Here is a 26,202-nt window from a genome sequence, read left to right on the forward strand (position 1 = left end):
GGAACGCTATGAGGCAGCCATCCACAGGTCAACCAAGAAGACGTGGGCTGAAATCCGCCAGCAACGATGGTCATGGGCTGGTGCCCTCAGCCAGAACTCCAGCCAGAAAGAAAGTGAGTGTACTTTCCGATCTGGATAAACATCCTCATAAATTCACACCCAACGAGAAGGACTCGTTTCTTATGAACACTAAATAATATCTGCTTCATGTAGCTAATATGAAGCAGTTTATGCAGATTGTCTTGCTGGAATATAGTATCAGTGCAGTGCATGGCCTGTTATTGTATATAGGTTCTGTCTTTTGAGGTTTTTGTTCACCATTGCTGACTGAGTTTCAGTGCCATTAACCCAATGAGTCCATTTGAAATTATTTCAGAATTAGTCTGCTGTCATGCAGCTCAATATTTTCACAGTTGCAGGGTTCGATATAACCCATGGCCCGCTGGCCCGGGGCCAGTAAAAGTACATGCATGTTGATTGGCCAGTCACTGGCCAATCACTGTAATCAGTGTAGCGATTGGCCAGTCACTGCTCGTACGATGTACACACGCGGGAAAAACGAAAGTGACTCGGAAAAATGTAAGCGTCTACGAGACTGAGAGGAGAAAGAGGGGCTGTATTGTCAGGTATTGCCGACAGTTTCCAGCAAAGGAACAGCAGTGGATCATTTTTGACAGCTATCGGAGGCATAAATTGGACGCACATGACAAAAGCAAGCATCACTTGAACTTTTTGTTAGCTAAGCGTGCGGCAGACAACCCCGCAGCAGGCCCGATTGACATCTGGGCAAAACGCGGAGACGAAGAACGAAAACAGCGGATCGAGAAACTGATCAATGCCGCGTATTGATCAGTAAGCAGAAGAAGTAGGAAAAAAATGTTATGTTGGACCCGGTGATGATCCAGCCTTATTTTCATGGAAACACCAGTTATATCAGAAGCAAACCTGACATTACTAATTTCTCTTTCATGGATTGACCTGCTGCCGCCGTTAAATGTCTTTGCAGATGTTTCTTTTTGCATTTGAAGGGAGATTTACTCAGAGAAGATCCTACTGAAACCAGCAAATGTTTGGCATTTTTGATTAATATCTTAAACACTTAATTTTCTGATCTTACAACTGTACCGTTTAGATAGATCTGAAACACTGCAGCCTGAGATTACTGCATTATCGCCTCACTCAGGTGAATTACACTAAAGTTAATTTGTTGTCTGCTTCTTAATCCAGTGTATTAGCCAGCTTAGTTTGATGTACAGTATTTTATGCTCACTGCTGGGGTGATGTTTCCCTGAACACAGACAGGAATCCAACGGAACCCAAACAGATTTGGACTGTGCTGGAGGTTTTGTTTTGTTGTATTTTAGTCTGGTGTGCCTTTGCTGCATCAGTCACACTCCTCCACTTAAACATACAGTTTGCGCTGATGTGTTAGCTACTACAGCCCTATCCTTGCAGACCGTTTGCCTCTTAAACATTACTTCAGGGTCATTAGCCCCTTATCATGACCAGACTGTATTGATGTGAAAATGTATTCAGCCGCTTTATTGCAGCAGCTGCAGCAAACAGAGTTTTATCGACTGGCAGCAGAATTGAATATGTTGTCTAATAGTTCTTAATTTGAATTGATAAAATGTCCTCACAGTCCAGCATCTGATAAGAACAGAGTCAGCAATGGCTGCAGAGGCAAGGTAATACTGTTGAAATGATGTGTTAACAGTGCTGCTGGATTGATGCTTCTTTCCGTTTGTTCCATCGTCCCAACATGAGGCTCTAAATCTGAAGAGTCCCTAGTTCAATCTTGTGTTGTATAATCGCTTCTGCCATATGCCCAGGGAATTATTGACACTCAAATCAACTTCTCCTTTCATTCCTTCCTCCCTCACCAGTCTGCTGCCTGTCAGATGATGGAAATAAACAAGCATAAACACGCTGCAGCGGAATTGCTGACAGTTCAAGATATTATTTAGGGAGTGCTACCGAATGCTCAGCCTCTATCAAAAGCGTGTGGTGTCTCATGTCTACCAGACTTGTGTATTTAAATGAAGACATTCATGATCTGCTTCCTTTAATACCTCTATTGCTGTAATGTTGTCTGAATCTTGTCTGACAATGTTTGGGAAAAGAGTGTGTTCATTTGATTGCAGTGTTTTAAGGGGTTATAGAATTGGAAATTATTTCAGATTATTTCAGGTTTCACGGGTTTAAGATTTTGCTCTTTTCTGAGGTGCCAGCTCACGTCATCAACCTTACATGTTTCCCAGCAATTGCTTTCCATTACTTATTTGGTTGTTATGGTTGTGTTGTTTTTCACCAGGCTTGTGCTGCGACTTGAAAAGGTGGTTTGTGAAGGTTCTTCCTCAGTATATTTAACTTGTTTTTTGGAATTGATGTTGTTGTGAAGTAGGCATGAACCTTAAAGGATCATTTCACCCATATATAAATGAAAAAAACCTTATTTTCCCACTTACCTCAGAGTTGAATGGAGTTGCTGTGTGCTCACTGCATTGAAATATTACATGTAAAATATTCATTAGCAACTTGTTTTCCGAAATAAGATGTCCCAGTTACTATGAATAATTCACAGACCTCACTGCCAGCAGTTTTCACTGGAACTACTTCTGTATCAAAGAAATGGTGACAATGGAAACTGTTCACAGTTCTCTGCGGGACACAGTTTCTGGAAAGAAATGTTGGTGGTGAACATTTTAAAGGACGTTTTTCAGTGTTTTAAGCACCAGAAACAAAATTTCTTTCATTGCCATTGTATTGCTTGGCAGAAATCCTATAGACATATATCATGTTTTGACTGACTTGTGAATGACTTTGTAAGATATGTTTTTAAATGTGTATTATTCATTATATATGTCAAAACCTAGGGCAAAAAAATCCAAAACTATCTGCAATTCCAAATACCACAAGAGGTTAGATAGAAATATAAAACTGTTATTGTAATTTGGGTGCACTGACACTTCAAGAGCGATAATAATATATCATTTTTGAAACATATGTTCTGTGACATAAATGCCTGCCTACACACCTAAAGGCTGAAGTGAACAGATGTTGTTCTGTGTGTGTGTATGCACTATGGAGCAGTGGATGGTATTATGCACATGATCAGTGCACTGGAATTTCCTTTAATGGGGGTTGGTCCCATTACATAAACGTTTGTAGAGGCTTCATCAGAGCGTAACCAAGGGGGCAGTTGTAGGTTGGATTTTAGAATGACCTCAAAATGTCATAAAACACATCATAATATACTAAGGCGACAAAATATGCCAAAAAAAAGTTGGATTTTAGAATGACCTCAAAATGTCATAAAACACATTATACGGCCGTAAGGTGTCAAAAAATGACAAAAAAAGTTGGATTTTAGAATGAACTCAAAATGAAAAAAAAAAGTTTTTTTTTTTGGCCTCAAAATGTCATAAAAATGGTCATAGTATAGTAAGGCGTCAAAATCGGTCAAAAAAAGTCAAAATTTTTTTTGACCTCAAAATGTCATAAAAAACGTCATATTATAGTAAGGCGTCAAAATTGGCCAAAAAAAGTCAAAAAATTTGTTGACCTCAAAATGTCATAAAAAACGTCATATTATAGTAATGCGTCAAAATCGTTCAAAAAACTCAAAAAAAAATTTTCACTTCAAAATGTTATAAAAAACGTCATACTATAGTAAGGTGTCAAAATCGGTCAAAAAAAGTCAAAACATTTTTTGACCTCAAAATGTCATAAAAATCGTCATAGTATAGTATGGCGTTTTTTCGGGTAAAAAAAGTCAAAATTTGACCTCAAAATGTCATAAAAAATGTCATACTATAGTAAGACGTCAAAATCGGTCAAAAAAAGTCAAAAAAATTTTTGACCTAAAAATGTCATTAAAAAACGTCATACTATAGTAAGGCGTCAAAATCGGCCAATAAAAGTCACAATTTTTTTGGACCTCAAAATGTCATAAAAATCGTCATAGTATAGTAAGGCGTCAAAATCGGTCCAAAAAAGTCAAAAAAAATTTTGACCTCAAAATGACATAAAAAACGTCATACTATAGTATGACGTTTTTTTTTTTGGGCAAAAAAAGTCAAAAATTTTTTTTACCTCAAAATGTCATAAAAAACATCATAGTATAGTATGGCGTTTTTTTTCGGGCAAAAAAAGTCAACATTTTTTTTGACCTCAAAATGTCATAAAAAAAGGTCATACTATAGTAAGGCGTCAAAATCGGCCAAAAAAAGTGAAAAAATTTTTTGACCTCAAAATGTCATAAAAAACGTCATACTATAGTAAGGCGTCAAATTCGGTCAAAAAAAGTCAAAAAAATTTTGTTTTTTTCAGGCAAAAAAAGTCAAAAATTTTTTTTTACCTCAAAATGTCATAAAAAACGTCATAGTATAGTATGGCGTTTTTTTTCGGGCAAAAAAAGTCAACTTTTTTTTTACCTCAAAATGTCATAAAAAACGTCATACTATAGTATGACGTTTTTTTCAGGAAAAAAAAGTCAAAAAATTTTTTGACCTCAAAATGTCATAAAAAACGTCATACTATAGTAAGGCGTCAAGACCTCAAAATGTCATAAAAAACGTCATATTATAGTAAGGCGTCAAAATTGGTCAAAAAAAGTCAAAAAATTTTTTGACCTCAAAATGTCATAAAAAACGTCATACTATAGTAAGGCGTCAAAATCGGTCAAAAAAATTTTTGACCTCAAAATGTCATTAAAAACGTCATACTATAGTAAGGCGTCAAAATCGGCCAAAAAAAGTCAAAAAATTTTTTGACCTCAAAATGTCATAAAAAACGTCATACTATAGTATGACGTTTTTTTCAGGCAAAAAAAGTCAAATTTTTTTTTTTACCTCAAAATGTCATAAAAAACGTCATAGTATAGTATGGCGTTTTTTTTCGGGCAAAAAAAGTGAAAAATTTTTTCGACCTGAAAATGTCATAAAAAACGTCATACTATAGTAAGGCGTCAAAATCGTTCAAAAAACTCAAAAAAAATTTTTCACTTCAAAATGTTATAAAAAACGTCATACTATAATAAGGCGTCAAAATCAGTCAAAAAAAGTCAAAAAAATTTTTGACCTCAAAATGTCATAAAAAACGTCATACTATAGTATGACGTTTTTTTCAGGCATAAAAAGTCAAAAAAAATTTTGACCTCAAAATGTCATAAAAAACGTCATACTATAGTAAGGCGTCAAGACCTCAAAGTGTCATAAAAAACGTCATATTATAGTAAGGCGTCAAAATTGGTCAAAAAAAGTCAAAAAAATTTTTGATCTCAAAATTTCATTAAAAACGTCATACTATAGTAAGGCGTCAAAATCGGCCAAAAAAAGTCAAAATTTTTTTTGACCTCAAAATGTCATAAAAAACGTCATACTATAGTAAGGCGTCAAATTCGGTCAAAAAATATCAAAAAAAATTTTTCGACCTGAAAATGTCATAAAAATCGTCATAGTATAGTATGGCGTTTTTTTCGGGTAAAAAAAGTCAAAATTTTTTTTGACCTCAAAATGTCATAAAAAATGTCATACTATAGTAAGACGTCAAAATCGGTCAAAAAAAGTCAAAAAAATTTTTGACCTCAAAATGTCATAAAAACGTCATACTATAGTAAGGCGTCAAAATCGGCCAATAAAAGTCACAATTTTTTTGGACCTCAAAATGTCATAAAAATCGTCATAGTATAGTAAGGCGTCAAAATCGGTCCAAAAAAGTCAAAAAAAATTTTGACCTCAAAATGACATAAAAAACGTCATACTATAGTATGACGTTTTTTTTTTTGGGCAAAAAAAGTCAAAAATTTTTTTTACCTCAAAATGTCATAAAAAACATCATAGTATAGTATGGCGTTTTTTTTCGGGCAAAAAAAGTCAACATTTTTTTTGACCTCAAAATGTCATAAAAAAACGTCATACTATAGTAAGGCGTCAAAATCGGCCAAAAAAAGTGAAAAAATTTTTTGACCTCAAAATGTCATAAAAAAACGTCATATTATAGTAAGGCGTCAAAATTGGTCAAAAAAAGTCAAAAAATTTTTTGACCTCAAAATGTCATAAAAAACGTCATACTATAGTAAGGCGTCAAATTCGGTCAAAAAATATCAAAAAAAATTTTTCGACCTGAAAATGTCATAAAAATCGTCATAGTATAGTATGGCGTTTTTTTCGGGTAAAAAAAGTCAAAATTTTTTTTGACCTCAAAATGTCATAAAAAATGTCATACTATAGTAAGACGTCAAAATCGGTCAAAAAAAGTCAAAAAAATTTTTGACCTCAAAATGTCATAAAAACGTCATACTATAGTAAGGCGTCAAAATCGGCCAATAAAAGTCACAATTTTTTTGGACCTCAAAATGTCATAAAAATCGTCATAGTATAGTAAGGCGTCAAAATCGGTCCAAAAAAGTCAAAAAAAATTTTGACCTCAAAATGACATAAAAAACGTCATACTATAGTATGACGTTTTTTTTTTTTGGGCAAAAAAAGTCAAAAATTTTTTTTACCTCAAAATGTCATAAAAAACATCATAGTATAGTATGGCGTTTTTTTTTGGGCAAAAAAAGTCAACATTTTTTTTGACCTCAAAATGTCATAAAAAAACGTCATACTATAGTAAGGCGTCAAAATCGGCCAAAAAAAGTGAAAAAATTTTTTGACCTCAAAATGTCATAAAAAAACGTCATACTATAGTAAGGCGTCAAATTCGGTCAAAAAAAGTCAAAAAAATTTTGTTTTTTTCAGGCAAAAAAAGTCAAAAAAATTTTTTTACCTCAAAATGTCATAAAAAACGTCATAGTATAGTATGGCGTTTTTTTTCGGGCAAAAAAAGTCAACTTTTTTTTAACCTCAAAATGTCATAAAAAACGTCATACTATAGTAAGGCGTCAAGACCTCAAAATGTCATAAAAAACGTCATATTATAGTAAGGCGTCAAAATTGGTCAAAAAAAGTCAAAAAATTTTTTGACCTCAAAATGTCATAAAAAACGTCATAGTATAGTATGGCGTTTTTTTTTCGGACAAAATAAGTCAACATTTTTTTTGACCTCAAAATGTCATAAAAAACGTCATACTATAGTAAGGCGTCAAAATCGGCCAAAAAAAGTGAAAATTTTTTTCGACCTGAAAATGTCATAAAAAACGTCATACTATAGTAAGGCGTCAAAATCGTTCAAAAAACTCAAAAAAAATTTTTCACTTCAAAATGTTATAAAAAACGTCATACTATAATAAGGCGTCAAAATCAGTCAAAAAAAGTCAAAAAAATTTTTGACCTCAAAATGTCATAAAAAACGTCATACTATAGTATGACGTTTTTTTCAGGCATAAAAAGTCAAAAAAATTTTTGACCTCAAAATGTCATAAAAAACGTCATACTATAGTAAGGCGTCAAGACCTCAAAGTGTCATAAAAAACGTCATATTATAGTAAGGCGTCAAAATCGGCCAAAAAAAGTCAAAATTTTTTTTGACCTCAAAATGTCATAAAAAACGTCATACTATAGTAAGGCGTCAAATTCGGTCAAAAAATATCAAAAAAAATTTTTCGACCTGAAAATGTCATAAAAATCGTCATAGTATAGTATGGCGTTTTTTTTCGGGTAAAAAAAGTCAAAATTTTTTTTGACCTCAAAATGTCATAAAAAATGTCATACTATAGTAAGACGTCAAAATCGGTCAAAAAAAGTCAAAAAAATTTTTGACCTCAAAATGTCATAAAAAACGTCATACTATAGTAAGGCGTCAAGACCTCAAAGTGTCATAAAAAACGTCATATTATAGTAAGGCGTCAAAATTGGTCAAAAAAAGTCAAAAAAATTTTTGATCTCAAAATTTCATTAAAAACGTCATACTATAGTAAGGCGTCAAAATCGGCCAAAAAAAGTCAAAATTTTTTTTGACCTCAAAATGTCATGAAAAACGTCATACTATAGTAAGGCGTCAAATTCGGTCAAAAAATATCAAAAAAATTTTTTCGACCTGAAAATGTCATAAAAAACGTCATAGTATAGTAAGGCGATTTTTTCGGACAAAAAAAGTCAAAAAATTTCTCGACCTCAAAATGTCATAAAAAACGTCATAGTATAGTAAGGCGTCAAAATCGGACAAAAAAAGTCAAAAATTTTTTCGACCTCAAAATGTCATAAAGAAACGTCATAGTATAGTCAGGCATCTTTTTCGGGCAAAAAAAGTCAAAATTTTTTTCGACCTCAAAATGTCATAAAAAACGTCATAGTATAGTAAGGCATCAAAATCGGACAAAAAAAGTCAAAATTTTTTTCGACCTCAAAATGTCATAAAAAACGTCATAGTATAGTAAGGCGTTTTTTTCGGACAAAAAAAGTCAAAATTTTTTTCGACCTTAAAATGTCATAAAAAATGTCATAGTATAGTAAGGCGTTTTTTTCGGCCAAAAAAAGTCAAAAAATTTTTCGACCTCAAAATGTCATAAAAAACGTCATAGTATAGTAAGGCGGTTTTTTTGGGGACAAAAAAAGTCAAAATTTTTTTCGACCTTAAAATGTCATAAAAAACGACATAGTATAGTAAGGTGTCAAAATCGGACAAAAAAAGTCAAAAAATTTTTCGACCTTAAAATGTCATAAAAAACGTCATAGTATAGTAAGGCGTCAAAATCGGACAAAAAAAGTCAAAAATTTTTTCGACCTCAAAATGTCATAAAAAACGTCATAGTATAGTAAGGCGTTTTTTTCGGACAAAAAAAGTCAAAATTTTTTTCGACCTTAAAATGTCATTAAAAACGACATAGTATAGTAAGGTGTCAAAATCGGACAAAAAAAGTCAAAAAAATTTTCGACCTTAAAATGTCATAAAAAACGTCATAGTATAGTAAGGCGTTTTTTTTGGGGGACAAAAAAAGTCAAAATTTTTTTCGACCTCAAAATGTCATAAAAAACGCCATAGTATAGTAAGGCGTTTTTTTCGGACAAAAAATGTCAACATTTTTTTCGACCTCAAAATGTCATAAAAAACGTCATAGTATAGTAAGGCGTCAAAATCGGACAAAAAAAGTCAAAATTTTTTTCGACCTCAAAATGACATAAAAAACGTCATAGTATAGTAAGGCGTCAAAATCGGACAAAAAAAGTCAAAATTTTTTTCGACCTCAAAATGTCATAAAAAACGTCATAGTATAGTAAGGCGTTTTTTTGGGGACAAAAAAAGTCAAAATTTTTTTCGACCTCAAAATGTCATAAAAAACGTCATAGTATAGTAAGGCGTCAAAATCGGACAAAAAAAGTCAAAATTTTTTTCGACCTCAAAATGTCATAAAAAACGTCATAGTATAGTAAGGCGTTTTATTCGGGCAAAAAAAGTCAAAATTTTTTTCGACCTCAAAATGTCATAAAAAACGTCATAGTATAGTAAGGCGTTTTTTTCGGGCAAAAAAAGTCAAAAATTTTTTCGACCTCAAAATGTCATAAAAAACATAGTATAGTAAGGCGTCAAAATCGGACAAAAACAGTCAAAAAATTTTTCGACCTCAAAATGTCATAAAAAACATCATAGTATAGTAAGGCGTTTTTTTCGGACAAAAAAAGTCAAAAAATTTTTCGACCTCAAAATGTCATAAAAAACGTCATAGTATAGTAAGGCGTTTTTTTTGGGGACAACAAAAGTCAAACATTTTTTCGACCTCAAAATGTCATAAAAAAGGCCATAGTATAGTAAGGCGTTTTTTTCGGACAAAAAAAGTCAAAATTTTTTTCGACCTCAAAATGTCATAAAAAACGTCATAGTATAGTAATGCGTTTTTTTTTGGGACAAAAAAAGTCAAAATTTTTTTGACCTCAAAATGCCATAAAAAACGTCATAGTATAGTAAGGCGTTTTTTTCTGGCAAAAAAAGTCAAAATTTTTTTCGACCTCAAAATGTCATAAAAAACGTCATAGTATAGTAAGGCGTCAAAATCGGACAAAAAAAGTCAAAAATTTTTTCGACCTCAAAATGTCATAAAAAACGTCATAGTATAGTAAGGCGTTTTTTTTCGGACAAAAAAAGTCAAAAAATTTTTCGACCTCAAAATGTCATAAAAAACGTCATAGTATAGTAAGGCGTTTTTTTTGGGGACAACAAAAGTCAAAAATTTTTTCGACCTCAAAATGTCATAAAAAAGGCCATAGTATAGTAAGGCGTTTTTTTCGGACAAAAAAAGTCAAAATTTTTTTCGACCTCAAAATGTCATAAAAAACGTCATAGTATAGTAAGGCGTTTTTTTCGGGCAAAAAAAGTCAAAATTTTTTTCGACCTCAAAATGTCATAAAAAACGTCATAGTATAGTAAGGCGTCAAAATCGGACAAAAAAAGTCAAAATTTTTTTCGACCTCAAAATGTCATAAAAAACGTCATAGTATAGTAATGCGTTTTTTTTTGGGGACAAAAAAAGTCAAAATTTTTTTTGACCTCAAAATGTCATAAAAAACGTCATACTATAGTAAGGCGTCAAAATCGGCCAAAAAAAGTGAAAAATTTTTTCGACCTGAAAATGTCATAAAAAACGTCATACTATAGTAAGGCGTCAAAATCGTTCAAAAAACTCAAAAAAAATTTTTCACTTCAAAATGTTATAAAAAACGTCATACTATAATAAGGCGTCAAAATCAGTCAAAAAAAGTCAAAAAAAATTTTGACCTCAAAATGTCATAAAAAAACGTCATACTATAGTAAGGCGTCAAGACCTCAAAGTGTCATAAAAAACGTCATATTATAGTAAGGCGTCAAAATCGGCCAAAAAAAGTCAAAATTTTTTTTGACCTCAAAATGTCATAAAAAACGTCATACTATAGTAAGGCGTCAAATTCGGTCAAAAAATATCAAAAAAAATTTTTCGACCTGAAAATGTCATAAAAATCGTCATAGTATAGTATGGCGTTTTTTTTTCGGGTAAAAAAAGTCAAAATTTTTTTTGACCTCAAAATGTCATAAAAAATGTCATACTATAGTAAGACGTCAAAATCGGTCAAAAAAAGTCAAAAAAATTTTTGACCTCAAAATGTCATAAAAAACGTCATACTATAGTAAGGCGTCAAGACCTCAAAGTGTCATAAAAAACGTCATATTATAGTAAGGCGTCAAAATTGGTCAAAAAAAGTCAAAAAAATTTTTGATCTCAAAATTTCATTAAAAACGTCATACTATAGTAAGGCGTCAAAATCGGCCAAAAAAAGTCAAAATTTTTTTTGACCTCAAAATGTCATGAAAAACGTCATACTATAGTAAGGCGTCAAATTCGGTCAAAAAATATCAAAAAAATTTTTTCGACCTGAAAATGTCATAAAAAACGTCATAGTATAGTAAGGCGATTTTTTCGGACAAAAAAAGTCAAAAAATTTCTCGACCTCAAAATGTCATAAAAAACGTCATAGTGTAGTAAGGCGTCAAAATCGGACAAAAAAAGTCAAAATTTTTTTCGACCTCAAAATGTCATAAAAAACGTCATAGTATAGTAAGGCGTTTTTTTCGGGCAAAAAAAGTCAAAATTTTTTTCGACCTCAAAATGTCATAAAAAACGTCATAGTATAGTAAGGCGTCAAAATCGGACAAAAAAAGTCAAAATTTTTTTCGACCTCAAAATGTCATAAAAAACGTCATAGTATAGTAAGGCGTTTTTTTCGGGCAAAAAAAGTCAAAATTTTTTTCGACCTTAAAATGTCATAAAAAACGACATAGTATAGTAAGGTATCAAAATCGGACAAAAAATGTCAAAATTTTTTTCGACCTCAAAATGTCATAAAAAACGCCATAGTATAGTAAGGCGTCAAAATCGGACAAAAAAAGTCAAAATTTTTTTCGACCTCAAAATGACAAAAAACGTCATAGTATAGTAAGGCGTCAAAATCGGACAAAAAAAGTCAAAATTTTTTTCGACCTCAAAATGTCATAAAAAACGTCATAGTATAGTAAGGCGTTTTTTAGGGGACAAAAAAAGTCAAAATTTTTTTCGACCTCAAAATGTCATAAAAAACGTCATAGTATAGTAAGGCGTCAAAATCGGACAAAAAAAGTCAAAATTTTTTCGACCTCAAAATGTCATAAAAAACATAGTATAGTAAGGCGTTTTTTTCGGACAAAAAAAGTCAAAAAATTTTTCGACCTCAAAATGTCATAAAAAACGTCATAGTATAGTAAGGCGTTTTTTTTGGGGACAAAAAAAGTCAAAATTTTTTTCGACCTTAAAATGTCATAAAAAACGACATAGTATAGTAAGGCGTCAAAATCGGACAAAAAAAGTCAAAATTTTTTTCGACCTCAAAATGTCATAAAAAACGTCATAGTATAGTAAGGCGTTTTTTTCGGACAAAAAAAGTCAAAATTTTTTTCGACCTCAAAATGACATAAAAAACGTCATAGTATAGTAAGGCGTCAAAATCGGACAAAAAAAGTCAAAATTTTTTTCGACCTCAAAATGTCATAAAAAACGTCATAGTATAGTAAGGCGTCAAAATCGGACAAAAAAAGTCAAAAATTTTTTCGACCTTAAAATGTCATAAAAAACGACATAGTATAGTAAGATATCAAAATCGGACAAAAAAAGTCAAAAAATTTTTCGACCTCAAAATGTCATAAAAAACGTCATAGTATAGTAAGGCGTTTTTTTTGGGGACAAAAAAAGTCAAAATTTTTTTCGACCTTAAAATGTCATAAAAAACGACATAGTATAGTAAGGTGTCAAAATCGGACAAAAAAAGTCAAAAAATTTTTTGACCTTAAAATGTCATAAAAAACGTCATAGTATAGTAAGGCGTTTTTTTTTGGGGACAAAAAAAGTCAAAATTTTTTTCGACCTCAAAATGTCATAAAAAACGCCATAGTATAGTAAGGCGTTTTTTTCGGGCAAAAAAAGTCAAAATTTTTTTCGACCTCAAAATGTCATAAAAAACGTCATAGTATAGTAAGGCGTTTTTTTCGGGCAAAAAAAGTCAAAATTTTTTTCGACCTTAAAATGTCATAAAAAACGACATAGTATAGTAAGGTATCAAAATCGGACAAAAAATGTCAAAATTTTTTTCGACCTCAAAATGTCATAAAAAACGCCATAGTATAGTAAGGCGTCAAAATCGGACAAAAAAAGTCAAAATTTTTTTCGACCTCAAAATGACATAAAAAACGTCATAGTATAGTAAGGCGTCAAAATCGGACAAAAAAAGTCAAAATTTTTTTCGACCTCAAAATGTCATAAAAAACGTCATAGTATAGTAAGGCGTTTTTTAGGGGACAAAAAAAGTCAAAATTTTTTTCGACCTCAAAATGTCATAAAAAACGTCATAGTATAGTAAGGCGTCAAAATCGGACAAAAAAAGTCAAAATTTTTTTCGACCTCAAAATGTCATAAAAAACGTCATAGTATAGTAAGGCGTTTTTTTCGGGCAAAAAAAGTCAAAATTTTTTTCGACCTCAAAATGTCATAAAAAACGTCATAGTATAGTAAGGCGTTTTTTTCGGACAAAAAAAGTCAAAATTTTTTTCGACCTTAAAATGTCATAAAAAACGTCATAGTATAGTAAGTCGTTTTTTTTCGGACAAAAAAAGTCAAAATTTTTTTCGACCTCAAAATGTCATAAAAAACGTCATAGTATAGTAAGGCGTTTTTTTCGGGCAAAAAAAGTCAAAATTTTTTTCGACCTCAAAATGTCATAAAAAACGTCATAGTATAGTAAGGCGTCAAAATCGGACAAAAAAAGTCAAAAATTTTTTCGACCTCAAAATGTCATAAAAAACGTCATAGTATAGTAAGGCGTTTTTTTCGGACAAAAAAAGTCAAAAAATTTTTCGACCTCAAAATGTCATAAAAAACGTCATAGTATAGTAAGGCGTTTTTTTTTGGGGACAACAAAAGTCAAAAATTTTTTGACCTCAAAATGTCATAAAAAAGGCCATAGTATAGTAAGGCGTTTTTTTCGGACAAAAAAAGTCAAAATTTTTTTCGACCTCAAAATGTCATAAAAAACGTCATAGTATAGTAAGGCGTTTTTTTCGGGCAAAAAAAGTCAAAATTTTTTTCGACCTTAAAATGTCATAAAAAACGACATAGTATAGTAAGGTATCAAAATCGGACAAAAAATGTCAAAAATTTTTTCGACCTCAAAATGTCATAAAAAACGCCATAGTATAGTAAGGCGTCAAAATCGGACAAAAAAAGTCAAAATTTTTTTCGACCTCAAAATGACATAAAAAACGTCATAGTATAGTAAGGCGTCAAAATCGGACAAAAAAAGTCAAAATTTTTTTCGACCTCAAAATGTCATAAAAAACGTCATAGTATAGTAAGGCGTTTTTTAGGGGACAAAAAAAGTCAAAATTTTTTTCGACCTCAAAATGTCATAAAAAACGTCATAGTATAGTAAGGCGTCAAAATCGGACAAAAAAAGTCAAAATTTTTTTCGACCTCAAAATGTCATAAAAAACGTCATAGTATAGTAAGGCATTTTTTTCGGGCAAAAAAAGTCAAAATTTTTTTCGACCTCAAAATGTCATAAAAAACGTCATAGTATAGTAAGGCGTTTTTTTCGGGCAAAAAAAGTCAAAATTTTTTTCGACCTCAAAATGTCATAAAAAACGTCATAGTATAGTAAGGCGTTTTTTTCGGACAAAAAAAGTCAAAATTTTTTTCGACCTCAAAATGTCATAAAAAACGTCATAGTATAGTAAGGCGTTTTATTCGGGCAAAAAAAGTCAAAATTTTTTTCGACCTCAAAATGTCATAAAAAACGTCATAGTATAGTAAGGCGTTTTTTTCGGACAAAAAAAGTCAAAATTTTTTTCGACCTCAAAATGACATAAAAAACGTCATAGTATAGTAAGGCGTCAAAATCGGACAAAAAAAGTCAAAATTTTTTTCGACCTCAAAATGTCATAAAAAACGTCATAGTATAGTAAGGCGTCAAAATCGGACAAAAAAAGTCAAAAATTTTTTCGACCTTAAAATGTCATAAAAAACGACATAGTATAGTAAGATATCAAAATCGGACAAAAAAAGTCAAAAAATTTTTTGACCTTAAAATGTCATAAAAAACGTCATAGTATAGTAAGGCGTTTTTTTTTGGGGACAAAAAAAGTCAAAATTTTTTTCGACCTCAAAATGTCATAAAAAACGCCATAGTATAGTAAGGCGTTTTTTTCGGGCAAAAAAAGTCAAAATTTTTTTCGACCTCAAAATGTCATAAAAAACGTCATAGTATAGTAAGGCGTTTTTTTCGGGCAAAAAAAGTCAAAATTTTTTTCGACCTTAAAATGTCATAAAAAACGACATAGTATAGTAAGGTATCAAAATCGGACAAAAAATGTCAAAATTTTTTTCGACCTCAAAATGTCATAAAAAACGCCATAGTATAGTAAGGCGTCAAAATCGGACAAAAAAAGTCAAAATTTTTTTCGACCTCAAAATGACATAAAAAACGTCATAGTATAGTAAGGCGTCAAAATCGGACAAAAAAAGTCAAAATTTTTTTCGACCTCAAAATGTCATAAAAAACGTCATAGTATAGTAAGGCGTTTTTTAGGGGACAAAAAAAGTCAAAATTTTTTTCGACCTCAAAATGTCATAAAAAACGTCATAGTATAGTAAGGCGTCAAAATCGGACAAAAAAAGTCAAAATTTTTTTCGACCTCAAAATGTCATAAAAAACGTCATAGTATAGTAAGGCATTTTTTTCGGGCAAAAAAAGTCAAAATTTTTTTCGACCTCAAAATGTCATAAAAAACGTCATAGTATAGTAAGGCGTTTTTTTCGGGCAAAAAAAGTCAAAATTTTTTTCGACCTCAAAATGTCATAAAAAACGTCATAGTATAGTAAGGCGTTTTTTTCGGACAAAAAAAGTCAAAATTTTTTTCGACCTCAAAATGTCATAAAAAACGTCATAGTATAGTAAGGCGTTTTATTCGGGCAAAAAAAGTCAAAATTTTTTTCGACCTCAAAATGTCATAAAAAACGTCATAGTATAGTAAGGCGTCAAAATCGGACAAAAAAAGTCAAAAATTTTTTCGACCTCAAAATGTCATAAAAAACGTCATAGTATAGTAAGGCGTTTTTTTCGGACAAAAAAAGTCAAAAAAATTTTCGACCTCAAAATGTCATAAAAAACGTCATAGTATAGTAAGGCGTTTTTTTTGGGGACAACAAAAGTCAAACATTTTTTCGACCTCAAAATGTCATAAAAAAGGCCATAGTATAGTAAGGCGTTTTTTTCGGACAAAAAAAGTCAAAATTTTTTTCGACCTCAAAATGTCATAAAAAACGTCATAGTATAGTAATGCGTTTTTTTTTGGGGACAAAAAAAGTCAAAATTTTTTTGACCTCAAAATGCCATAAAAAACATCATAGTATAGTAAGGCGTCAAAATCGGACAAAAAAAGTCAAAATTTTTTTTGACCTCAAAATGTCATAAAAAACGTCATAGTATAGTAAGGCGTTTTTTTCGGACAAAAAAAGTCAAAAATTTTTTCGACCTTAAAATGTCATAAAAAAACGTCATAGTATAGTAAGTCGTTTTTTTTCGGACAAAAAAAGTCAAAATTTTTTTCGACCTCAAAATGTCATAAAAAACGTCATAGTATAGTAAGGCGTTTTTTTCGGGCAAAAAAAGTCAAAATTTTTTTCGACCTCAAAATGTCATAAAAAACGTCATAGTATAGTAAGGCGTCAAAATCGGACAAAAAAAGTCAAAAAATTTTTCGACCTCAAAATGTCATAAAAAACGTCATAGTATAGTAAGGCGTTTTTTTCGGACAAAAAAAGTCAAAAAATTTTTCGACCTCAAAATGTCATAAAAAACGTCATAGTATAGTAAGGCGTTTTTTTTGGGGACAACAAAAGTCAAAAATTTTTTGACCTCAAAATGTCATAAAAAAGGCCATAGTATAGTAAGGCGTTTTTTTCGGACAAAAAAAGTCAAAATTTTTTTCGACCTCAAAATGTCATAAAAAACGTCATAGTATAGTAAGGCGTTTTTTTCGGGCAAAAAAAGTCAAAATTTTTTTCGACCTCAAAATGTCATAAAAAACGTCATAGTATAGTAAGGCGTCAAAATCGGACAAAAAAAGTCAAAAATTTTTTCGACCTCAAAATGTCATAAAAAACGTCATAGTATAGTAAGGCGTTTTTTTCGGACAAAAAAAGTCAAAAAATTTTTCGACCTCAAAATGTCATAAAAAACATCATAGTATAGTAAGGCGTTTTTTTCGGGCAAAAAAAGTCAAAATTTTTTTCGACCTCAAAATGTCATAAAAAACGTCATAGTATAGTAAGGCGTCAAAATCGGACAAAAAAAGTCAAAATTTTTTTCGACCTCAAAATGTCATAAAAAACGTCATAGTATAGTAAGGCGTTTTTTTCGGGCAAAAAAAGTCAAAATTTTTTTCGACCTCAAAATGTCATAAAAAACGTCATAGTATAGTAAGGCGTCAAAATCGGACAAAAAATGTCAAAAATTTTTTCGACCTCAAAATGTCATAAAAAACATAGTATAGTAAGGCGTTTTTTTCGGACAAAAAAAGTCAAAAAATTTTTCGACCTCAAAATGTCATAAAAAACGTCATAGTATAGTAAGGCGTTTTTTTTGGGGACAAAAAAAGTCAAAATTTTTTTCGACCTTAAAATGTCATAAAAAACGACATAGTATAGTAAGGCGTCAAAATCGGACAAAAAAAGTCAAAATTTTTTTCGACCTCAAAATGTCATAAAAAACGTCATAGTATAGTAAGGCGTTTTTTTCGGACAAAAAAAGTCAAAATTTTTTTCGACCTCAAAATGACATAAAAAACGTCATAGTATAGTAAGGCGTCAAAATCGGACAAAAAAAGTCAAAATTTTTTTCGACCTCAAAATGTCATAAAAAACGTCATAGTATAGTAAGGCGTCAAAATCGGACAAAAAAAGTCAAAAATTTTTTCGACCTTAAAATGTCATAAAAAACGACATAGTATAGTAAGATATCAAAATCGGACAAAAAAAGTCAAAAAATTTTTCGACCTCAAAATGTCATAAAAAACGTCATAGTATAGTAAGGCGTTTTTTTTGGGGACAAAAAAAGTCAAAATTTTTTTCGAACTTAAAATGTCATAAAAAACGACATAGTATAGTAAGGTGTCAAAATCGGACAAAAAAAGTCAAAAAATTTTTTGACCTTAAAATGTTATAAAAAACGTCATAGTATAGTAAGGCGTTTTTTTTTGGGGACAAAAAAAGTCAAAATTTTTTTCGACCTCAAAATGTCATAAAAAAGGCCATAGTATAGTAAGGCGTTTTTTTCGGACAAAAAAAGTCAAAATTTTTTTCGACCTCAAAATGTCATAAAAAACGCCATAGTATAGTAAGGCGTTTTTTTCGGACAAAAAATGTCAAAATTTTTTTCGACCTCAAAATGTCATAAAAAACGCCATAGTATAGTAAGGCGTCAAAATCGGACAAAAAAAGTCAAAATTTTTTTCGACCTCAAAATGACATAAAAAACGTCATAGTATAGTAAGGCGTCAAAATCGGACAAAAAAAGTCAAAATTTTTTTCGACCTCAAAATGTCATAAAAAACGTCATAGTATAGTAAGGCGTTTTTTAGGGGACAAAAAAAGTCAAAATTTTTTTCGACCTCAAAATGTCATAAAAAACGTCATAGTATAGTAAGGCGTCAAAATCGGACAAAAAAAGTCAAAATTTTTTTCGACCTCAAAATGTCATAAAAAACGTCATAGTATAGTAAGGCGTTTTTTTCGGGCAAAAAAAGTCAAAATTTTTTTCGACCTCAAAATGTCATAAAAAACGTCATAGTATAGTAAGGCGTTTTTTTCGGACAAAAAAAGTCAAAATTTTTTTCGACCTCAAAATGTCATAAAAAACGTCATAGTATAGTAAGGCGTTTTATTCGGGCAAAAAAAGTCAAAATTTTTTTCGACCTCAAAATGTCATAAAAAACGTCATAGTATAGTAAGGCGTTTTTTTCGGACAAAAAAAGTCAAAATTTTTTTCGACCTCAAAATGTCATAAAAAACGTCATAGTATAGTAAGGCGTTTTATTCGGGCAAAAAAAGTCAAAATTTTTTTCGACCTCAAAATGTCATAAAAAACGTCATAGTATAGTAAGGCGTCAAAATCGGTCAAAAAAAGTCAAAAATTTTTTCGACCTCAAAATGTCATAAAAAACGTCATAGTATAGTAAGGCGTTTTTTTCGGACAAAAAAAGTCAAAAAAATTTTCGACCTCAAAATGTCATAAAAAACGTCATAGTATAGTAAGGCGTTTTTTTTTGGGGACAACAAAAGTCAAACATTTTTTCGACCTCAAAATGTCATAAAAAAGGCCATAGTATAGTAAGGCGTTTTTTTCGGACAAAAAAAGTCAAAATTTTTTTCGACCTCAAAATGTCATAAAAAACGTCATAGTATAGTAATGCGTTTTTTTTTGGGGACAAAAAAAGTCAAAATTTTTTTGACCTCAAAATGCCATAAAAAACATCATAGTATAGTAAGGCGTCAAAATCGGACAAAAAAAGTCAAAATTTTTTTTGACCTCAAAATGTCATAAAAAACGTCATAGTATAGTAAGGCGTTTTTTTCGGACAAAAAAAGTCAAAATTTTTTCGACCTTAAAATGTCATAAAAAACGTCATAGTATAGTAAGTCGTTTTTTTTCGGACAAAAAAAGTCAAAATTTTTTTCGACCTCAAAATGTCATAAAAAACGTCATAGTATAGTAAGGCGTTTTTTTCGGGCAAAAAAAGTCAAAATTTTTTTCGACCTCAAAATGTCATAAAAAACGTCATAGTATAGTAAGGCGTCAAAATCGGACAAAAAAAGTCAAAATTTTTTTCGACCTCAAAATGTCATAAAAAACGTCATAGTATAGTAAGGCGTTTTTTTGGGGACAAAAAAAGTCAAAAAATTTTTCGACCTCAAAATGTCATAAAAAACGTCATAGTATAGTAAGGCGTTTTTTTTGGGGACAACAAAAGTCAAAAATTTTTTCGACCTCAAAATGTCATAAAAAAGGCCATAGTATAGTAAGGCGTTTTTTTCGGACAAAAAAAGTCAAAATTTTTTTCGACCTCAAAATGTCATAAAAAACGTCATAGTATAGTAAGGCGTTTTATTCGGGCAAAAAAAGTCAAAATTTTTTTCGACCTCAAAATGTCATAAAAAACGTCATAGTATAGTAAGGCGTCAAAATCGGACAAAAAAAGTCAAAATTTTTTTCGACCTCAAAATGTCATAAAAAACATCATAGTATAGTAAGGCGTTTTTTTGTGGACAAAAAAAGTCAAAATTTTTTTCGACCTCAAAATGTCATAAAAAACGTCATAGTATAGTAAGGCGTCAAAATCGGCCAAAAAAAGTCAAAATTTTTTTCGACCTTAAAATGTCATAAAAAACGACATAGTATAGTAAGGTATCAAAATCGGACAAAAAAAGTCAAAAAATTTTTCGACCTCAAAATGTCATAAAAAACGTCATAGTATAGTAAGGCGTCAAAATCGGACAAAAAAAGTCAAAAATTTTTTCGACCTCAAAATGTCATAAAAAACGTCATATTATAGTAAGCCGTCAAAATTGGTCAAGAAATGTCAAAATTTTTTTTGACCTCAAAATGTCATTAAAAACGTCATACTATAGTAAGGCGTCAAAATCGTTCAAAAAAGTCAAAAAATTTTTTGACCTCAAAAAAAAGTCAAAAAAATTTTCGACATCAGAATGTCATAAAAAACGTCATAGTATAGTGAGGCGATTTTTTCTGACAAAAAAAGTCAAAAAATTTTTCGACCTCAAAATGTCATAAAAAACGTCATAGTATAGTAAGGCGTTTTTTTCGGACAAAAAAAGTCAACATTTTTTTCGACCTCAAAATGTCATAAAAACGTCATAGTATAGTAAGGCGTTTTTTTCGGGCAAAAAAAGTCAAAATTTTTTTCGACCTCAAAATGTCATAAAAAACGTCATAGTATAGTAAGGCGTTTTTTTCGGACAAAAAAAGTCAAAATTTTTTTCGACCTCAAAATGTCATAAAAAACGTCATACTATAGTAAGCCGTCAAAATTGGTCAAGAAAAGTCAAAAAAAATTTTGACCTCAAAACGTCATACTATAGTATGACGTTTTTTTCGGGCAAAAAAAGTCAAAATTTTTTTGACCTCAAAATGTCATAAAAAACGTCATACTATAGTAAGGCGTCAAAATCGGTCAAAAAAATTCAAAATTTTTTTTGACCTCAAAATGTCACAAAAAACATCTTACTATAGTATGACGTTTTTTTCAGGCAAAAAAAGTCAAAATTTTTTTCGACCTCAAAATGTTATAAAAAACGTCATAGTATAGTAAGGCGTCAAAATCGTTCAAAAAAGTCAAAAAATTTTTTGACCTCAAAAAAAAGTCAAAAATTTTTTTGACCTCAAAATGTCATAAAAAACGTCATAGTATAGTAAGGCGTCAAAATCGGACAAAAATAGTCAAAAATTTTTTCGACCTCAAAATGTCATAAAAAACATCATAGTATAGTAAGGCGTTTTTTTCGGACAAAAAAAGTCAAAATTTTTTTTGACCTCAAAATGTCATAAAAAACGTCATAGTATAGTAAGGCGTCAAAATCGGACAAAAAAAGTCAAAATTTTTTTCGACCTCAAAATGTCATAAAAAACGTCATAGTATAGTAAGGCGTCAAAATCGGACAAAAAAAGTCAAAAATTTTTTCGACCTCAAAATGTCATAAAAAACATCATAGTATAGTAAGGCGTTTTTTTCGGACAAAAAAAGTCAAAAATTTTTTCGACCTTAAAATGTCATAAAAAACGTCATAGTATAGTAAGGCGTTTTTTTTGGGGACAACAAAAGTCAAAAATTTTTTCGACCTCAAAATGTCATAAAAAAGGCCATAGTATAGTAAGGCGTTTTTTTCGGACAAAAAAAGTCAAAATTTTTTTCGACCTCAAAATGTCATAAAAAACGTCATAGTATAGTAAGGCGTCAAAATCGGACAAAAAAAGTCAAAAATTTTTTCGACCTCAAAATGTCATAAAAAACGTCATAGTATAGTAAGGCGTTTTTTTCGGACAAAAAAAGTCAAAAAAATTTTCGACCTCAAAATGTCATAAAAAACGTCATAGTATAGTAAGGCGTTTTTTTTGGGGACAACAAAAGTCAAAAATTTTTTCGACCTCAAAATGTCATAAAAAAGGCCATAGTATAGTAAGGCGTTTTTTTCGGACAAAAAAAGTCAAAATTTTTTTCGACCTCAAAATGTCATAAAAAACGTCATAGTATAGTAATGCGTTTTTTTTGGGGGACAAAAAAAGTCAAAATTTTTTTCGACCTCAAAATGTCATAAAAAACGCCATAGTATAGTAAGGCGTTTTTTTCGGACAAAAAAAGTCAAAATTTTTTTCGACCTCAAAATGTCATAAAAAACGCCATAGTATAGTAAGGCGTTTTTTTCGGGCAAAAAAAGTCAAAATTTTTTTCGACCTCAAAATGTCATAAAAAACGTCATAGTATAGTAAGGCGTTTTTTTCGGACAAAAAAAGTCAAAATTTTTTTCGACCTCAAAATGACATAAAAAACGTCATAGTATAGTAAGGCGTCAAAATCGGACAAAAAAAGTCAAAATTTTTTTCGACCTCAAAATGTCATAAAAAACGTCATAGTATAGTAAGGCGTTTTTTTGGGGACAAAAAAAGTCAAAAAATTTTTCGACCTCAAAATGTCATAAAAAACGTCATAGTATAGTAAGGCGTTTTTTTTGGGGACAACAAAAGTCAAAAATTTTTTCGACCTCAAAATGTCATAAAAAAGGCCATAGTATAGTAAGGCGTTTTTTTCGGACAAAAAAAGTCAAAATTTTTTTCGACCTCAAAATGTCATAAAAAACGTCATAGTATAGTAAGGCGTTTTATTCGGGCAAAAAAAGTCAAAATTTTTTTCGACCTCAAAATGTCATAAAAAACGTCATAGTATAGTAAGGCGTCAAAATCGGACAAAAAAAGTCAAAATTTTTTTCGACCTCAAAATGTCATAAAAAACATCATAGTATAGTAAGGCGTTTTTTTGTGGACAAAAAAAGTCAAAATTTTTTTCGACCTCAAAATGTCATAAAAAACGTCATAGTATAGTAAGGCGTCAAAATCGGCCAAAAAAAGTCAAAATTTTTTTCGACCTTAAAATGTCATAAAAAACGACATAGTATAGTAAGGTATCAAAATCGGACAAAAAAAGTCAAAAAATTTTTCGACCTCAAAATGTCATAAAAAACGTCATAGTATAGTAAGGCGTCAAAATCGGACAAAAAAAGTCAAAAATTTTTTCGACCTCAAAATGTCATAAAAAACGTCATATTATAGTAAGCCGTCAAAATTGGTCAAGAAATGTCAAAAATTTTTTTGACCTCAAAATGTCATTAAAAACGTCATACTATAGTAAGGCGTCAAAATCGTTCAAAAAAGTCAAAAAATTTTTTGACCTCAAAAAAAAGTCAAAAAAATTTTCGACATCAGAATGTCATAAAAAACGTCATAGTATAGTAAGGCGATTTTTTCTGACAAAAAAAGTCAAAAAATTTTTCGACCTCAAAATGTCATAAAAAACGTCATAGTATAGTAAGGCGTTTTTTTCGGACAAAAAAAGTCAACATTTTTTTCGACCTCAAAATGTCATAAAAACGTCATAGTATAGTAAGGCGTCAAAATCGGACAAAAAAGTCAAAAATTTTTTCGACCTCAAAATGTCATAAAAAACGTCATAGTATAGTAAGGCGTTTTTTTCGGACAAAAAAAGTCAAAATTTTTTTCGACCTCAAAATGTCATAAAAAACGTCATACTATAGTAAGCCGTCAAAATTGGTCAAGAAAAGTCAAAAAAAATTTTGACCTCAAAACGTCATACTATAGTATGACGTTTTTTTCGGGCAAAAAAAGTCAAAATTTTTTTGACCTCAAAATGTCATAAAAAACGTCATACTATAGTAAGGCGTCAAAATCGGTCAAAAAAATTCAAAATTTTTTTTGACCTCAAAATGTCACAAAAAACATCATACTATAGTATGACGTTTTTTTCAGGCAAAAAAAGTCAAAATTTTTTTCGACCTCAAAATGTTATAAAAAACGTCATAGTATAGTAAGGCGTCAAAATCGTTCAAAAAAGTCAAAAAATTTTTTGACCTCAAAAAAAAGTCAAAAATTTTTTTGACCTCAAAATGTCATAAAAAACGTCATAGTATAGTAAGGCGTCAAAATCGGACAAAAAAAGTCAAAAATTTTTTCGACCTCAAAATGTCATAAAAAATGTCATAGTATAGTATGGCGTTTTTTTTTTCGGGCAAAAAAAGTCAACATTTTTTTTACCTCAAAATGTCATAAAAAACGTCATACTATAGTAAGGCGTCAAAATCGGTCAAAAAAACTCAAAATTTTTTTTGACCTCAAAATGTCACAAAAAACATCATACTATAGTATGACGTTTTTTTCAGGCAAAAAAAGTCAAAATTTTTTTCGACCTCAAAATGTTATAAAAAACGTCATAGTATAGTAAGGCGTCAAAATCGGACAAAAAAAGTCAAAAATTTTTTGGCCTCAAAATGTCATAAAAAACGTCATATTATAGTAAGGCATCAACATCGTTCAAAAAAGTAAAAAAAAAATTTCACTTCAAAATGTTATAAAAAACGTCATACTATAGTAAGGCGTCAAAATCGGTCAAAAAAACTCAAAATTTTTTTTGACCTCAAAATGTCATAAAAAACGTCATACTAGTAAGGCGTCAAAATCGGCCAAAAAAAGTCTAAGGTTTTTTTCACTTCAAAATGTCATAAAAAAGGTCATACTATAGTAAGGTGTCAAAATCGGCCCAAAAAAGTCAAAATTTTTTTCGACCTCAAAATGTCATAAAAAACGTCATATTATAGTAAGGCGTCAAAATCGGTCAAAAAAAGTCAAAATTTTTTTTCACTTCAAAATGTCATAAAAAACGTCATACTATAGTAAGGCGTCAAAATCAGCCAAAAAAAAGTCAAAATTTTCTTTGACCTGAAAATGTCATAAAAAACGTCATAGTATAGTAAGGCGTTTTTTTCGGACAAAAAAAGTCAAAATTTTTTTCAACCTCAAAATGTCATAAAAAACGTCATAGTATAGTAAGGCGTCAAAATCGGACAAAAAAAGTCAAAAAAATTTTCGACCTCAAAATGTCATAAAAAACGTCATAGTATAGTAAGGCGTTTTTTTGGGGACAAAAAAAGTCAAAATTTTTTTCGACCTCAAAATGTCATAAAAAACGTCATAGTATAGTAAGGCGTCAAAATCGGCCAAAAAAAGTCAAAATTTTTTTCGACCTCAAAATGTCATAAAAAATGTCATAGTATAGTAAGGCATTTTTTTTGGACAAAAAAAGTCAAAAAATTTTTCAACCTCAAAATGTCATAAAAAACATCATAGTATAGTAAGGCATATTTTTTGGGGACAAAAAAAGTCAAAATTTTTTTCGACCTCAAAATGTCATAAAAAACGTCATAGTGTAGTAAGGCGTCAAAATCGGATAAAAAAAGTCAAAATTTTTTTCAACCTCAAAATGTCATAAAAAACATCACAGTATAGTAAGGCGTTTTTTTGGGGGCAAAAAAAGTCAAAAATTTTTTTGACCTCAAAATGCCATAAAAAACGTCATAGTATAGTAAGGCGTTTTTTTTTGGGGACAAAAAAAGTCAAAATTTTTTTCAACCTCAAAATGTCATAAAAAACGTCATAGTATAGTAAGGCGTCAAAATCGGCCAAAAAAAGTCAAAATTTTTTTCGACCTTAAAATGTCATAAAAAACGACATAGTATAGTAAGGTATCAAAATCGGACAAAAAAAGTCAAAACATTTTTCGACCTCAAAATGTCATAAAAAACGTCATAGTATAGTAAGGCGTTTTTTTCGGACAAAAAAAGTCAAAATTTTTTTCAACCTCAAAATGTCATAAAAAACGTCATAGTATAGTAAGGCGTCAAAATCGGCCAAAAAAAGTCAAAAAAATTTTTCACTTCAAAATGTCATAAAAAACGTCATATTATAGTAAGGCGTCAAAAAAAGTCAAAATTTTTTGACTTTTATTATCCACCTGCAGCGAACCAAAAATGCCATCTGCTTGTGTGTTCCGTCCTCACTTTATGTACTGGTGCATGCAGTCAGCTGTCAGCCTGAAAATGTTGCCATCGGGTGTTGCACAGCGGCC

At 30.5% G+C, this 26,202-nt stretch overlaps 1 protein-coding gene across 7 annotated transcripts in view; it reads left to right on the forward strand.

Moving 5' to 3' along the window:
* The window catches only part of map7d1a (MAP7 domain containing 1a), a 61,219-nt gene that overhangs the window by 21,358 nt on the left and 13,659 nt on the right, over positions 1 to 26,202 (forward strand). For all 7 annotated transcript variants that reach the window (XM_041044643.1, XM_041044639.1, XM_041044640.1 and 4 more), the window contains one exon: positions 2 to 113. In XM_041044643.1, coding sequence (XP_040900577.1) covers positions 2 to 113 — 112 coding nt within the window. The remainder of the gene's footprint in view (position 1; positions 114 to 26,202) is intronic.

Source organism: Toxotes jaculatrix, chromosome 8, assembly GCF_017976425.1.
Source record: "Toxotes jaculatrix isolate fToxJac2 chromosome 8, fToxJac2.pri, whole genome shotgun sequence".
NCBI classification, from domain to species: domain Eukaryota; kingdom Metazoa; phylum Chordata; class Actinopteri; family Toxotidae; genus Toxotes; species Toxotes jaculatrix.